The sequence below is a fragment of the Pseudopipra pipra genome, chromosome 4 (genome assembly GCF_036250125.1).
Source record: "Pseudopipra pipra isolate bDixPip1 chromosome 4, bDixPip1.hap1, whole genome shotgun sequence".
NCBI lineage: Eukaryota > Metazoa > Chordata > Aves > Passeriformes > Pipridae > Pseudopipra > Pseudopipra pipra.
In genome coordinates, this window is record NC_087552.1 from 30,897,484 (window position 1) to 30,914,940 (window position 17,457).

At 41.9% G+C, this 17,457-nt stretch overlaps 1 protein-coding gene across 6 annotated transcripts in view; it reads left to right on the forward strand.

The window, feature by feature from the left end:
• Positions 1 to 16,162, forward strand: part of FHIP1A (FHF complex subunit HOOK interacting protein 1A) — a 96,322-nt gene extending 80,160 nt beyond the window's left edge. For all 6 annotated transcript variants that reach the window (XM_064652223.1, XM_064652222.1, XM_064652221.1 and 3 more), the window contains 3 exons: positions 881 to 1,059; positions 1,349 to 1,487; positions 5,386 to 16,162. In XM_064652223.1, the coding sequence (XP_064508293.1) occupies positions 881 to 1,059; positions 1,349 to 1,487; positions 5,386 to 5,636 (569 nt within the window). In that variant the 3' untranslated portion in view covers positions 5,637 to 16,162. The remainder of the gene's footprint in view (positions 1 to 880; positions 1,060 to 1,348; positions 1,488 to 5,385) is intronic.
• The last annotated feature ends 1,295 nt before the right edge of the window (positions 16,163 to 17,457 follow it).

The window sequence follows — 17,457 nt, forward strand, 5'->3', positions numbered from 1 at the left end:
GGACAAAGGATGTTTCTAAGACTTGACTTGTGATTAGGTCACTTGTACAGGCTGCCTCAAGCATCTCATCAGCTGTGTGGTCTAGCAACATGTAGTGAAGTCATTCTCAGCTTTGCAAAGGTTTCATAAGCTTGAGTACTAAGGGTTTATGTACTTTCATGGTAAATGCTTTTGTATTTCAGTGGTTGTCCTGCAACATGAATACACAAGCTAAAGCTATTATTTATTGGTGACATTTATATGCTAAAGCCTATGTCTAGCAATAATTTTGCTTATAAATCTATTTTAATGTCTTCCCTGCTTTCTGTGACTGTTTACAGTACTGCAAATGCCTTTTCTTGTGATGTGAACTATCACAGCTCTTGATTTTTATGTTTAGAATAGCATTTTCATGTTCTAAAGAACACCAGTTTTTTGATAAGACAAGAAAGCTAGCTATAATTTACTTTGCCCAGTCCTTACGTAGAAATAAGGCACAGCAGGAGTAAAAAGAGCAGATTCTGTTTGCATTGAAACTAGTAGTACCATTCTGATTAACTTCAAGGGGAATAGAATGGTAGACCATAATGTACTAGGCTAAATCCTTATTGGTACATGTAAAGCAGAATAGTTATGCATGTTAAATATGCCATTAATGCAAACTGATTTGCTATCTAGCAAGTGTGCTTTTAATCACAAAAGCTTTTAACACCTCTGTTAAGTCTGTTTTGTCTGTTCAGCTACAGTTTGGTTTTTCTACCTGCTTTTTTTTTTTAGTGTGTGGGAGGTCTAATTTTGTTGGTTATGATGATCAAAATTCCTTTTAAATAACTATTTCCTGGATCTTAGGATTTTTCTTCTGTGAAAGCAAAAGCATTGGTTCCTTTTTATTTTCTTGCAGGACCGTTCATCAGTGTAATGTTGTCGAAGCTGGAGAACATGCTGGAGAATTCCTTGCATGTAAATTTGCTGCTTATTGGGATTATTACTCAGCTGGCAAGTTACCCACAGCCACTTCTTCGCTCCTTTCTGCTCAACACCAACATGGTGTTTCAGCCTAGCGTGCGGTCACTCTATCAGGTATTTGACCACGGGTGTTAGCCATGCCCACTGGAGCAGTATTTTTGGTGTCTCCTTAAAATTTACATTAGCTCCTTTCAGTTTCACTTGTAGCTTTCCCACCTGTCTGAGAGCCTCTTATTTAATTTCCGTGTTTTAATTACATTTGTGCAAAGAACTGGAAACTCTGTATGACCATAGATTTTGTCAGAACTCTCTTTTAATGCAAGTAGAGAAAGCCCAAGTATTCAGTCTGTGGCTGCACTGGGAGCAAAGGAGGAAGAAGTAATTGTTACTGTTGTCTTGACAGGTGCTGGCATCTGTGAAAAATAAGATTGAGCATTTTGCTTCCATTGAAAAAGACTTTCCAGGTCTTCTCCTGGAGGCCCAACAGTACTTGCTTTTTCGTGTGGACATGTCTGATGCTGCGGAAGAATTGCTAACCAAAGGTAAATGTTAACCATGCTCGAGGAGTGCTGGGTGGAATGACTTACCAGTTACCCCTCTCCTTTTCTCAGATGATTAAAAGAAGGTGTGGTGTGGTGTGGTGGGAATATCATTAACCAGATGTATCCTTCTGACTTTAAAGTGACTATGCTCAGTAGGCCACAGTGTATGGGTCTATTTGGATGTTCTTTGCTCTTTAGAAGCTTTTATTTGTTACATAAAATGTCTGTTTAAAGAAGTAACAAAGTCAGTTCTTGGCTTGCTGTCAGTTTGGCCGTAAACAAACTCACTTTTGAGGCATGAGGTGAGGTGGCATATGTGCATGATTTCATTTTATTTTTAGCCTGACCTTCAGCTAGTCACTGGTTCTTTTTTGATAAATGTTAGGGAGGACAGAAGTCCACGATGAATTGGTTTCTGCAACAACTGAATAGGGCTTCATATCAATTGAATAGGGCTGCTATGAAGGAGATAGATACTAGCCAGAAAACTTTTAATGTGCTTTCTTGGATGACAAACCAAGCAAAACAAACAGAAAAAACAAAGGGGAGATGTGTAAAAGCCAGGACACTTTGAGAGCAGTGGGGACTTCAACAGGTATCATCCCACAAGCCAGCTTTAGAGGGACTTCCATAACATCTGCTGCTTCTCCAGCACAGTGCACACTGCACCTGTCTTTCAGTTACCAGTATTAATTTATACTTCTGTGGGGCATGCTAGTGAAAATAAGCAAAGCGAAGAGTCTTACATGCTAACTAAGAACCTTCCAGACACAGCCAGGCAATGGGTGGAGTTGGGGCCATGCCCTGAGGATGTGCTTGTTCTCAGCTTGCTGCTGAACCAGCAATATTAGGTTCAGTTTTCCCTTGAAAGCCAACTACCCATGTGATGGGAATATGTCAAATTCGGGAGTGATTAAGAGGTGACTCTGCAAAAGGGTTTGTGAGAAGCAGCATTTACAGGTATGTGCTTACTCATCTTTGGGAGTCCTTAATAATCACCAGTTCTGCCTACACCTCTGTGAAGATGTTGAACTATTCTTCCATTTCCAGAGGTGTGGAAAGCAGGACTCTTTATGTGCCACTTTTAATTGTATTTTAATTTTTCAAGGCTCTGACTAGTAATCTACCTAGTTTCTGGTCAGCATAGTGTGTGTTTCTAAGGTTTGCAGTACAACTAGCCTGTAAAATTATGATCCTACTAAGGCTGCTTCTTGAAGAAGTGGTCTGTGGAAGGTGCTTGTTGTAAAGAAGCTGCATACTGCGAACGTCAGTAGTGTTTTTAGGCTCTGCATTCTGGTGCCAGAGATTAGAAAGCTTTACAATTAGATGGTATTGTAGCTAGCATGTGGGAGATGAGATTAGGAGGTAACATATAGAGTCCTTTTTTTTCAGATGCTTTTTTTTCAGGAGCTTTTATATAATGAATTCCTGATGGCATTTATTTATACTTCCGATTTTACATCTGTTTTCTTCTGTGGGCATCAGAATTTGCTAGGTTGACTCACGCTGATCATTATTTAGGAATTTGAAACAGGGCTGCTTAGTCACCCTGTTGGTACATTTTCTTCTGTATAGTAGCAACTCCTGCAAAGAAGGCTTCTCTTGACAAATGAGTGGAGAGTAAACAAACGTCTGGATAACTGCAGGCTTGGTTCCCAACAGGACTGGTGATGGAAGTCATCAAACTGTAATCCTGCGGGAAAGTTGGCTCAGTAGTTCCTCAACCAGTAGCTCATTATATTGATTAAGAAGTGCAAAATAGGAACTGCTACAATAATGATAAATAATAAAAAAAACCAAACCACAACCAAACAAAAAATTAGGAACTCCTATAGGACTTCTCTCCATTTGCTTGAATGCCACCTCTGAGTGTCATGCAAGTTGGCTGCTCTCTGAGGGATTTTTTCCCTTGGACAGGAGTGGTGAATAACCCCAATGTTCTCTACAGGTCTGAGCATAACTGGCTTCCTGCAGAATTCACATCTGAAAACGTGAAGCCAGACTCAGTGGGAAACACAAATGTAAAACCAAGAGTGTTTCCTTTCTCTTTACAGGGATGATCTCTGAAGGTGTTCGAGCAGAAATGGACAACTTACTATTTTCTGCTTGCAGTAGCTTGTGGTTTCCTTACACAGTAGATTGGATTCTAGTTACATATACAGAGCTGTCATGATGTAGATTCCATGGGAAAAGCTGCCTTTCTTTCAGTGTGTTGGTAACCACTTTCAGAGTACTCATTTTCATAAGTTTCAGTTGTATGATTTAGTTTGCCTCCTGATCCTAGAAAGAAGTGAACAATCTTGACCAAAGAACTGGAATCTCTGATTCCTAGATCAGCTTTCTGTGCTTTTCTGCTGTTTTGGGGTTTTTTCCCCCCAAATAAGCAGCTAAATCTAAATCAAAATTTAAAATCTTAATTATGAAACATTTTGACATTAGAAAATCTGAAAAAAAATCTTCAGGGGAAGCTCAAAACTTTATCCTTTTATTGTAATTCATAATGTAAGTTGTTTTTCCTCCCACAGTCAGATTTTTCCACAGAATTGAAATTCCTGTACTCTGTCTCTAGTAGATAGAAATGTGTAGAATAACAGCATGAATGATTGATAAGTCTGGGGTTGGAAAGGTGTTTTAAACTCAAGAAAAGTACGAGTCTGTTAAATGATTAAGATGAAAATTTCTTTTGAGTGTTTGGAAGTGTTCCACAGTGCCTTTGGAGAAGGACAAACAAGGAACAAAAGTGCAGAGCTGTTGAACAGAGGGATGGCTGTGCTCCTCGCCTTTGATACTTGGAGAGATTTCAGAACAAGGCTGATGTCACTTGAGACTGAGTTGTTTTAACATAAATTGCATTTTAAGGGAAACCTCTTAATGCAGAAATGTAGTGTTTGGCTTATCTGCAGTATGTGAGTTAATATAAGTACTTTTATTTTTTTTTAATGATTTACTTAAACAGCTTCTGAGAGCATCCACTTGTAAGTTAAACAGGATTTTATCTGCCCATCCTTTTGGCCTCAATGACATCTTGTAGCAGTGAGTTCTGCAGGTTAATTTTTTTTTTGTAAAGTATTTCTTTCCATCAGTGTTAAATTTTGTCACCTTTTTAGTTTCACTAAATTAATTATCATCTAATTAAAGGGCAGCTCTGCTTCAGGTTGAAACAAGGAGCAGTTGATTGAAATTTAGGTGCTGCTGTCACTGTAATTCCATGCATTCTGATGCTTGAGCTCTGATCCTCTGAACTCTGGCAGCAGCACACACTATAGCAGAGCATGCAGTGGTTTTTGCTTGTTCTGTTTTTAATGTTTAGTTGCTTTGCAGAGAGTTTAAGGTAAGTGTAGTTAGTGGGGCCCGAAGCTGCAGAAAAATCAAATTTTTAAACCTTTTTTCCCCTTAAATTCTCGCTTGCTTCAAACTCATGCTGTGATCTTAGAACTCAGCCTCAAACCCATTTACATGATGATTCACAGGGAGAGGATGGAGAAGAAGTAAAGTCAAAATGTCAGTTTGATCTGGGGGAGGGATAGAGCACGATATCATTGGAATGGAGACAACCATGCTGGGTCTAGATGGGTAGATATTATCTACTATTTCAGAAAGTAAATCCATATTATTCTTTCCCTTGACTCCTCTTCTGCCCACATATTTCTCTCTTCAGAGCTGGAACTGAATAATATATAACCTGGGGAAAGATAGATAATAAAAAATACAATAGAATAAGGCCACGTAGAACTTTGGAGTGTTGGATCCCCGCACAGTCTGGGTACTGCAGATTACAGCTCTGAACACAATCCTTGTAAACTAGGTTTGGACACTGTACATATACTGTGTGTGCTTAATATACAGTCTTTTTTTTTTTTTTTCCTGCTTTTGCCTCTCCCTCTTCTCCTGGCTTTAGGTAATGTCCAGCACAGCAGTATGGCGGGGAAAGGAAGGAACCTCTCTGAAGCTTACCCAGCTGTACTGCAGCCTTTCCTGGGACAGAAAGGAAAGAAAGGCCTGGCTCATCCCAGCCTTCCTGCCCACGTGAGGAACGCCGTGCTTGCAGCTGCCCTTTTCCCAGAGTTCCTGAAGGAGTTGGCAGCTCTAGCCCAAGAACATTCCATTTTATGTTACAAAGTACTGGGGGATTTTGAAGATTATTATTAGTGGGTTTTTTAAACATGTTTTAAAAAAGCTTTTGGAATTTAAACAGATTTTTAATGCAAAGCTGCTTACAAAAGAAGGTTGTACTTTAATATTTCCTGAAAATACTTGATTTAGAGAGGGAAGAAGGAGGCAAAATATTATTCCAGTTAGGCCTTATAATTTCCCTCTGTGCTACATAACTTATTTGAGAGATTTCTGATACTGCTCTGACTGCAGCTTCCTTCTTCATCCCTTCCTCTTTACACAGCCACCCTTCTTTAGTGTTACTAATTCCTGTTGAATTTCTGCAATAGACACTTGTAGGCTGGCTAAGAGAGGCAAACATGTTAGCTTTTTCTGTTCCAGATATACACTTCTGGATAACTTGTTAGGAGACTGTTTGAAAAAAACATTGCCCCGTGGGGCAAGTTCACAGTATAAAAAGACATGCACAGTCTGCACAAAACCCCTTTATGTGAAGGACTGTGCTTCTTGGTGTCATTTTCCTCTTCCCTTCCTTTTCCCTGAAACCAGGTTCTTACCAATCCACATCTGAAGCCATCTTTTTAACTAGTGGGTCAGGTTTTTGAATTCAAGTGATCTTATGTGTATTAAACCCCTGAATAGCTGAAAGCAGGTGCTGGACCCTACACATACCATATTGCCTTATGGTGCAGACAGATCTGCAGCTATCAGCTGTTGGGCTTTGAAGTCAAATGAACTGTGTAAGTGGATGTGGATTGCAGACTGCCTGGAATTTTCCTTGCAGTTTCTCGGCATTCTTGGGTAACTACTGCATTGCTACCTACATCTCTGCAAGCATGCCTTATTTAGTAAGATTTGCACAAAGTACAAAACAAAATGTTTCTATGCAAGCTGTTATTAGTATGTAGTTTATTTTTATGCTTATTTTAATAAGCTAAAGGAAGATATTCAGTATCTTTCTGTAGTGTTAAATGGACAGCAGGCTGTTTTTGTCTGTTTTTTTCTTTTTTATTAAATGAAAAAGGTTTGCTTGCTCCTGAAAGGTGTTCTGTTTTACTGTTAATTTTTTTTTTGCTTAAGGGAAAGTTAAATACTGTTTGTTTACTTTTAATGTAGGTGTTGACTTTTCCTAATATTGCACTTTTGGGATGGTGAGGGGAAGACCAGACTATTCACCAGCTGCAGAAAAGGAAGGAGTAATGGGGAAAGCTGTCTGCTGGTGACTAACTGCTTGAGAAAATGCTCTGCTGTGAGTAATGGGCTTCATTAGAAGAACCCAAACATGATGAATTGGTGCATCACCACTGCATTTTGTCTTATCTTAGTCACATAATTGTGCTTCCAGTGTGCTGTAGTTGGCTGCACAAAAAGTGGCTTAGTTCAAGAAAGCCTTAAACCCATATCTCCAGGATAGAAACTAACAGTGGCTCCAAAAAATGTGAAGAAACAGAAATCAGAAATAACACTTGCATACATTAGTTCTCCTGGTCATTGTAGTTCCATAATGTGGGGATGTTCCAGTTAATCACATCCTGATGTTGAAACACACTTTCTCAGAGATTGCAAGGAAAAAAACCACTTTTAAAACAAAAAACAAAGAAACTCCAGAAGAGTCTAATTAATTACAGGTCAAATTCCTCTGGAATTTGCAGTGCAATTTAAGCTTCTAAATCCTTTAGATGGTTCAGAAAGTTCTGCCTTTAATCTACAAGCTATAGATTAAAGCGTCTGCATTCATTGTGTCAGACTGCTGTAGGCTCTTCCCAGGGGAAAAAAAATCCCAAAGTCTACCTCTAACAAAATCACCTCAAGAACTTCTCTGGGTCCATCTTCACTTGTTTGCTTCACATTCTTCACTTCCACGATGGCTGGGGGTCATGTTGCTCCCTAGCTGAGTCTCTCTGGTTTGCTTTCATTTCTAAGTTGTTTATTTTTTTAGGTGCCATTGCATCCATCCTGTAAATCACCTAGTGACCTCCACATGGCCCTTTTTCACCTCACAAGCTTTCTTGGAAGCTGAAGACAGGGCTGTGAGATTTTTTTAAAATCTTAGTTGTCCAGAATGAAGAGAGCACTTTCTTTTTCTTTTTTTAACCCCTGCATTGTTGTTGTAAATGGGTAATAAGATTTATTGATTTATTATTATTTTTTTTTAAAACTTGTCCTAGGCCATGGTGGGTTCTTTCCCCACTTCCCCCACTACTACCAGCAATGTTGCCTTTCATGCTGTACTCATGGGCCTGGCCTCAGGGGGGTCAGTAATGTGTGCTGAAAGTGTTTTAGCATTATTGATGTAGGGTCAGTGCTGCTTCTCACCTCTTGTGCTAGAAACTCCACATGAGCGAAAGAAAAGTGTGATCAGCTGACTTCTAGTGGTTCAGAAACAAGTGCTAAATTGCAGAAGCAATCTAATCCTTTTTCTGAAGGACTTTTAAAAAAGGAATTGTAAAGAATTATTTTGCTTTTTTTTTTAAATGAAGAACTCTGCAGACCAGTGCTCAAGGCAATAAGGTTACTACATGAACATTCCCTTCCTTTGTTTGTATTCTAAAATAAGAATCTTTATTTGCTGAGTAGAAGGGATTTCTTTAGAGGTTGTTAATTTTAACTGGTGTTTTCAACAAATCTACAAAGTCATGGCAGTTTTATCCCAGCAAGTCTATTAAGCTACGTGGGGCTTTTAAAATGTGGACTGCTCAAAAAAGCATCTGTAAATTTGAGGATGGAGAAGATTTGCCTCATAAGCTGTAGTAGAGCTTATGCTCTACATCCAGCAGGATAAAGTCAGCCTTTGAAATCTGGAGTAGTGTGGAAGACTTCTTACTGAAAGATCAGAACTGTGTTTGTGCAGTGTCCCCTTGCAAATGGAAAATCTGTCTGTCAGCTCCCCGAAAGGAAGAGGTGGATGAGTGCAGTGACCTTGGCTCAGGGCTGTAAAAGTGGAGATCATGCGTGTACCTTTGCATATAACCCTACACTTGGTTCCTCAGTGGGGTCAGACTTGCAGCTATGTCTTAGTTGTGATAGCAGCATAATGTCTGGCACCCAGCACAAAAACTATTGGCAGGAATTGCCTCTTCCTGTCTTCAAAATGCAGAACCTGTGATTTAGCTTGAAAACGTTGATCTTTTGAGATTAATCACATCTGCATGTGTAAGTTCTTCAGCCAAATGCTTGTTTAATAAGCTCCTTCCCTCCAGTTGGATAATGTGTGATCCCATCTCTCACCAGTCATACATTCTTTTCCCAAAAAACCCTGTGCCTGTGGTCCAGCCTGTAGGCCCCTGGAGGGCAACATCATTATGCTGGAAGAGTCAGGAATGCTCTGTGGTCTGGTTTTCCCCACACTCAGGGGGTGTGTGACTAGAGCAGTCTCTCTTTGGCACATTGGCTCAGCATCAGTCACGAATGAAGTGTCTTGGCCTTGGCAGATCTATTCCAAAGACTGCAGGTGGTGGCTCAGTGATACCAAAGTTAATTTCCAGTCTCCTGCTAGATGTTTCATACTGTGAATGCCACATTTCTAATCATGTAGCCTTGGAATGTGTTTTTAAGCTGCTCTGCTATAGCAAGGAACCTTACTGGCACCCTACCTAAAAAGTGAACACTGTCTTAAAACAGTTGTGGTCATTCTCTTTTACCTTTGGCCATTTTTGGATGCCACATGGGTTAGTCTCAGCACATGTACACCTGGTTTGTATTAATTGGACTAAAGCACTCAGCAACTTTCATTCAGAACAGCATCCCCTTTGCATATGCTGATCTTTGGACAGCTGCAATTCATGTGCTGTACTTACTATCTTTATTTTTAGGTATTTTTCTTAAATTTGATTTTTTCCATTTGTGCCCTAAAGAATATTACAGTATTTCGAATGAGATCAAGTTGTTAGTGTTGCAGTTCTGGGCGTGAAAGATGCACTGTCTTTTTTGTCCTGGTACCTTTGCCCTAGTAACTTCTGACCTTAGTTTGGAAGAACAGAAATGAGAACTACTGTTTTCAGCTGTATTCTGTGGGGATGAGAAAATTTCCAGTAGCAGGCATGGGCTGTCCCTCACACCAGCACATCCAGATACATCCTTCCAAGCATCCAGTTCATAAATTACTTCTTTTCTCTTTCTTTGGGGTTTCAGAGGGGTTTGTCACTTTGTAAAAGGTCGGATGAATTCAGCAGTGTCCTGCTGCAGTACCCACTTAGTGCATTTGCCTTTTAGTAAGATGGGTAAACTTCCTAGAATGGGAGAAAACACAGCGGGATTGGGGTGGACCTTGGGCATCGGCAGGGGCGCTGTGCTTTGGAATGGGAGCAGAACTGGACAGACATTAAGCCTGAATAGCATTTCTGCCACCAACGCCATTCCAATTGCTCTTTGGCCTGTGCACACAATGCCCAAGTGGTCTGTTCAGTCCTGCAGAGAAAAACATTTGCAAACAACATTGCGGCATCCCGCAGAGTCCAAGGGTTTAAGTTCAAGAGGTTAAGTTCTGTTTACTAAGAGAAGTTCACCACTCAGCACAGAGTGTACGCACTTCCTACCCTTTTGTGAACTCTGCTTAAGCCTCACAGAAGGTTTTGTGCTTCAGGAAGGGTTTTCGAGGTCCCCTAAGACACACAAAAGTCTCAGGGTTGGAAAGAAAAGGATGGGAGTGGTGTGATTTGTAGCAGTTAAATTATGTCATTGTATCATCTGAATTTGTAGCCACAGCTCCTGTTTGAGGGCAGCTTGATTTAATAAGCAATTTACTGTGCTGTGTTTACTGAAATTGCTATGTCATGCCTGCAGTTTTTATGACGGCTCCTATTACATTTGTAACGTTTAAATTGCATCTGTGGTTAGGAGTAGAATACTGGGATTTTCCTTTCTTTTCTTTTAACTCGGATAGCTCTGGCCCTGTACAGTAATGATGCTGCTGTGTCCAGATCTGATTTAGATAATTACAGTATATTCTTCCTTGCAGCTTTTTAGCATTATCAGCACAGAGTCTACATGACACCTGGGCCACTCTCATTAATGAGCAAACCAAAGGTAAAACACGGCAGATTAGCAGGGGGCACCTGCCTCTATGTGAAATGCAGTAAGAATTTACATTTTTTTCTCTGATTTACCAGAGACCAGAAAGAAAAAGCTCATAGTAAACTTGAAAAATTAATATCACCATGTCCTATGGTACCTGTCCAAGTGGAGACCACTGCCATGTGATGGTTTGGGCGAGAACTGTGCAAAGGAGGGTAGAAATTGCTCCTTGTGAAGGTGGTGTCAGACTTGCATAAATAGTATTTGGGTAATATGACAGTGGTGCCAGCTGTCTGACCACAGACAGCCACAGAGTGCAATGCTATTTCAGTGACTTTGTTGGCGGTCAAAGTCCAACTCTGACTAAATGCACTTTATTTTTTAGGGGCCTCCAGCTTTTCTAAACATGTTGTGGCCCAGCATCAATGTACTTCATTTGTTATATGCTCAGTTGGAAGCCTCTTATTTATGAATAGGAGCATTACTTGGACTCTCAAATATGTAGGTACTTAAAGTGGCGTTTTGTTGCTGACTGTGCAAATCTTCTTTTTGTTCATTGATTATAATGGTTCTTGTGTGGCAGCTGGATTAAATTAAGACTGAAGTCTCTGGGCTAGAAGCCCTGATGGAACTTTTGTGCAAAGGCTGCATTTCTCAACCAAATAACTTTGGCACTTCGGCAGACTGCCTGCATGCAATTACATATTGTGGACTAAATACCTGCAAACTTACAATTCTGATGAAGCCAGTTCCACAGTAGCTGTGTTTTATTGCAGTCTAGTTTAAAAATAACTAGCTTAGATTTAGACAAAAAAATACTGTGGACGAGTCAAGTCCAAGACAACTAAACTCTCTCTGGTTCAGTGCTGCTGTGTCAGTTTGGCCAGAGCTCAGACAAAATGCCATCTCCACCTCAAAGGAGAGGGAGCGGCTCTGGGTCTCGGTATCCCTTGCTGCAGCCTGAGCCAACAACTGGTGTCTCTTGGTGTCCAAGTGCAGCTTGGTGTAGGAAACTCTAACCAATGTCTGTTGTAAAACTCCAGGGTTGTAACACTGGGGTTTGAGCTCCAGTGAGAAAAAAATCTGGCAGCCTCTCAGACCAGCCTGAATATGTGGCCTCTTAAGCTTCAGAAGTGAGAAGGTAAAATATAACTTATTGATGGCAATGCCTGCTTAGTGGGTGTAAATGCTTTAGATAATTAAAGCTGTGGCTGATGCAACCATATGGCAGGAGAACTTTTGCTTTGCTTACACAAAATGGCTGTGCATGGAGGGAACAGTGAAGCTGTCGGCCTTCAAGCACTCTTGTGAGCATCATGGTGGTACTGAGCTCAGATGCAGGCCTTTCTCCAACGGCTGCCATGACAAGGCAGTGGATGTTGCATGGAGTAATTTGCTGCCTGTGTATGTGCTGGGTTAACGTGGGGTCTGGCACAGCTTTCACCAGTCTTTTTCTGGGTCAAAACCAGCAGGCGAGATGGAATCATTTGCAGGGTCATGAGCTGGACCCCACAGACACAGATAAAGGGAAGGTCAGGGTCCTTCACAGTACATGCTGCAGACAGTTGAGAAATGCATGTACACCCTATGGAAGATCTCACAGTTTTGGTCTGGGACTAGGATGGTCTTAGAAGGAAGGCTTAGTTCTCACTGGGACCATGCACAGCTGTGTTGCTCAGTAAACTCTGCCTTCTTTTTGCAGCTGTGTTGCCTCACGGCAGCACCTGAGCGCTCCTGCAGTTTGCTTTATTGCAGTTGAAATTCAGACCGTATGGTCTGATGTGGGATGTGTGTTGGAGTACAGTCAGAAGAGAAGCAGCATTCCTGGTGGTTTTCTGTTCCCACTGCAGTCATCCCTAATCATTGATCTGGCTTGGCCATGGGGCTCTTCAAGACTGAGTTTAAATTTGCCATTACAATGGGCAGAAAAAGGCGCAGCAAATTACAGGTCATGACAACTTAGGAATTTGTATTTTATTGCATTCCTCACACTGTTTAGCAGAATTCTCTCTGTATATTTACTACCTGAAAGTTTGTGCTTCTGAGGGGACAGGGATGACTTGCACTCAACAGCCAACCCAGTGCAGGTAAGCTTCTAAGCATTTGGGTTGATAAATCTTGACCTCCTGTCTGCTGTAACTTGGTTTTATGTGGCCATTGCCTGAAGCAGAATCCAATGAACTTTGGAGTATTTGTAAACAGCATTGCAAGGACGATGCAGGCAACAAGGGCAAAAAGACCAGCAGCGTGCTATTCCCTCTTCTCCCTCACACAGTCTGAGAAAAGAGAGTTGATTGAAAACTCAATTGCTTTTTCTTTATGTGTAAAAAAACAAACACTCTCCATGTTGAGCATGCACACAAGGCCATAAATCACTGGCAAGGTGCTGCTGAGGTCAGTGGTTGTGAAAGTGTGTAGGTAGAAGGGTGCTCAGAACTGAAATGAGAACATCACAGAACACTGACACCGCACCACACAAGTGCAGTGGGAAGGGGCCACAGTAAAATCACAGCATGAATACTCTAGCTGTAAATTTTTTAGTTAAGGTTCCTATCATATGCTTCTATTTTTAACACAGTTAAAATTAAATTCTGCAGCCAAGGCTGAGCGCTAGAAATTCTTTCTTCACTACTTACAGCATTGCCAGCATCTTTTTAGACAACTTTCTTCTCCTCTTCTGCAACCTCAGATACAGGATACTTCAGCTATATGTGATAGTAAGTATCAGCTCTCCACCCTCAGGACTGACCTCCTAAAAGACTTCCAGCAATGAGTAGATGAGATTGTCGCAACAGTGTCTGGTGTCAGCTTTTAATTTGTGAGCATTTTCCTTGGCCCTCTCTTTGTTGAAGGTTACTGCTGAAAATCTGCATGAAACTGTCCTTAATTCACCCTGCCTAATGCTGTTGCACAGATGGCATCTGCAATCATTAGATCAGAGAGCACTGGAGTAGCTAAATGAGACTTGCAGGTTGGGGTCAAAGCCTCAATCCTAATTCTTGAGTTCCTAGCCTTGATACAACCACACTTAGAACAGCCTCCTGGTCTGCAAAGTGTTCTGACATCAACACTTCACTGTCAGGCTCTGCCTTCTATCCTGCAGACCCTCCTGCCCTGTGGGGTTGTTTTGTCTTTAGCAGATACCAAATTCCTTGAGGCTGCTGCTTCTGACTTATGTGCTCCATCAATGACTGCTATGCAGATATAAACCAAAGCTGGTTTGCTTTGTACAGAGTTCACTTGTTGAGTATTTAGAATTTGCCTTTAGCTCCATTTAGGGGAATGGGAAGGTGGTGGTTGTATTTAGGCTGCTCTATCAGGCCCTTGGCAGCAAAAAGGATCCCATGTTTTGGTTGTATTAATTCAATCAAAAGGGTGTGAGGTGACTGATGAGCCTCTTAATGCAGGCTGGCATACTGGGAGCAGTGTTAGCTGCCCTTGCTGAGCCTTCCTGTCGCTAAGTCCAAGCACTGCCAGCTACTGCTGCTTTGAAGTTGGTAGCTGATATCTCCACAAATGTTAAAAGCTTCATCATCTTGATCTCAACTGGCTCAAACCACTTTTTTTTTTCTATTAGAAAGAAATTTACATTTTGTGTGTCTACAAAAGAGTTCTTTAAAAATTTCAGAAGTGACTGTTTCATAATATAGTGCAAAATGTATAGATTACGGCTGCTCTTTCCCTTCCCTGTGTCTCGCAGGTGGGGTGAAAATAAATTGAGACTTACAGTAAATCACAGAATGGTTTGGGTTGGAAGGGACCTTAATCTAGTTCTAACTCCCCTGCCATGGGCAGGGGCACATTCCACTAGACCAGGTTGCTCAAAGCCCCATCCAGCCTGGCCTTGAGCACTTTCAGGGATGGGGCATCTACAGCTTCTATGGGCAGCCTGTTCCAGTGCTTCACAGTAGGGACTTTTTTCCTAATATCTAACCTAAACCTGCCCTCTGTCAGCTTAAAGCCATTCCCTCTTGTCCTATCCCTACATGCCTTTGTAAAATGTCCCTCTCCAGCTTTCTTGTCAGTCCCCTTTAGGTACTGGAAGGTGCTGTAAGGTCTCTCTAGAGCCTTGTCTTCTGCAGGCTGAACAGCCCCAGCTCTCTCAGCCTGTTCTCACAGGAGAGCTGCTCCAGCCCTCTGATCACCTTCGTGGCCCTCCTCTGGACTGGCTCCAACAGGTCCATGTCCTTCCTATGTTGGGGACCCCAGACCTGGATGCAGTACTCCAGGCGAGGTGTCACCAGAGCAGAGGGGCAAAATCATCTCCCTTGACCTTTCCTCTTTTGATGCAGCCCAGGACACGGTTGGCTTTCTGGGCCGCGAGCGCACACTGACAGGTCATGTCAAGTTTATCATCCACCAGTACCCCCAAGTCCCACTTCTTTGCACAGGACCACCTCTCAAGCCTGTCCAGGTCCCTCTGGATATCATCCCATCCCTTCCGTCCAGCCTGTTGACCACACCACACAGCTCAGTGTCAGCAGTGAGCTTGCTGATGAGGGAGCACTCAATCCCACTGTCCATGTCACCAACAATGACGTTAAACAGAATCACTCCCGATACCAACCCCGAAGCACCACTCATCACTGATCTCCACTTGGACATCCAGCCATTGACTGCAACTCCTTGTGTGTGACCATCCAGCCAACTCCTTGTCCACCGAGTGGTCCATCCATCAAATCCATGTCTCTCCAGTTTAGACGAGCATGTCATGCCGGACAGTGTCAAGTGCTTTGCCCAAGCCTGGGTGGATGATGTACTCATATAGACTCTATTCACAGAGAACCTGGTTCATGATTTTTAAGAGGTTTTGTACCATATTAGCAAAGTATAATTCTACAGTAAAAGAGTGGCTAAGAAGTAGCCAGTAGAGAGAATTATCAGCAGTAGCCTTGCTACATTAGTTGAGATCCTTCCTTATTTTAAATCATCTTAATTATTACTCTTCTAAATACACTGTTATTTTGATTTCTCTTTTTCCCACTACAGCAGTAGGAAACTCAGCACAGCAGCATACAGCTGTGCAACAACAAGCATTAACCCTGGAGGACCATCTATGGGAAACAATTGTTTTTCTAAACTGAGGGAGTACCCTTAAATTAAGATTCAAGATTTCACGCAGACACCCTTGTGCCTTCTTGTTTCTTGCTGTCATGGCAAGAGTTGAACAGAATTCTGATATTTAAAGTTTGTTTTATAATCTAAACCTTTATTGCCTGAACACCCACCTGAAAACTCACACCACTGTAACTAAAAATGGTACTTTTTGCTCATGATGTGAAAAATGATAGTAAAAGCCTTATTGGGAAGGTCAATTACATGAAAATAATGGGAATGGTGTGATTTGGGGAGTTTTCACAGGTTTAGTTTTTCTGTTTGGTTGACTGGTTTTTGAAGGGTCACAGTTTTTGACGGCAACCATGTTACTGCTTTTTGTCAGTTGTATGACTTCTGAATTGTAAAGGTATTTTTTGTGAATAATGCATATACATTTTATTCATTAAATATATCAAAACCTTCTAATTAAAGAGTTCACACTTGAAGCTCGAGCCAATTTGTACAGCAATGTCCTCCTCCAGATATACATTAGTGCTGTGACTCAGGAGAATGAACTGCAATCAACCTACTTTGAACTAGTGTTGCAAGTACCACATTTGCAAAAGGTGACTGAAGTCCCAGGGCCACACCTGCTGCTCTCCTGTGACAATGTCTGCCCTGCAGGCAGATCCTAAAGAACAATTCTGAAGAAGTAGCTCTGAGGCCTGAGGTAAATGTGATCTTTAAAAAGTACAGCTTAGCAGTCTCCAGGAGGGATTTAAGAACTTCAAACCCCAGGTACTAAATGGGATTTCTCTCCCTACTAGATATGAATTAGACAGCCTTCCTCTAGTTGCATTTCCTGTTAATGGTTTGATCAGCTAAAGTGGGTTGGGATGGGGAAGTTAATTCTAGGTCCATTTCAGTGGGTAGTTAAAGCTAGGAACTGAAAAACAGAAGGTATTAAAAAAATCTAACAAAACCCACCAGCATACCACACCCCTTAGGATTAAGTAGTGGAGCAGGCCTTGGACCCCAGCTGAAGCCTGCTCAGTTTTGGTAAGCCAACTGCATGTTCCATTCCTTCCCCAAAGCAGTGCAGTTCCAGGTGATGGCAGAAAACCACGTGCCAGGGAAACAGCAGCCCTTGGCACTGGGCCTTTGTAACACAGGGTCACGTTCTCGACTGCAGAGAAAAAAACTACACTGGAACAAGTGGTCCTTTTACTGAGCTACTGCATCAGAGGAAGGCACCACTTTCTCAGGCAGATGGTGTGATTCTTGGGGCTGTCCTGTGCAGGGCCAGGAGCTGAATTCTCACGATCCTTGTGGGTCTGTGATTCTACTTGTTCCTCCCTAAGTTGTGCAGGGCTGGCAGAAGCACATCTGCTGATGCCAAACTGGATTGCGACCCTCAGAAGGGCTCAGGCACATCCCTCAGGCACTCCTGAGAACTGAGAGCTGTGAGCAGACAAAGCAGATGTTTGGGTACATAGCTGGGAGGAGGAGAGCAAACAATCTGACACACTGGGATGCAGGCACTTCTATCTGTGGCACTAGCCTCAGGCACACACTTAAGCAGCTAGTGATTTCATCCCTTCCCATCCCTCAGAAACCAGGAAGAATGATAGGAGGGAAATTTTTTTCCATTCTGTTAGGCATCAAGGCAGACGTGGTCTTCTAGGCGTTTTAATCATTGTTCTGAGTGTGCTCACACTAATTCACAGTGAGTTACTCGTGTGCACCACCACATTGAGTATTTGAGATCTGTGAATTTCCCTTCTCACAAACAGGCAGCCAGAAAAGC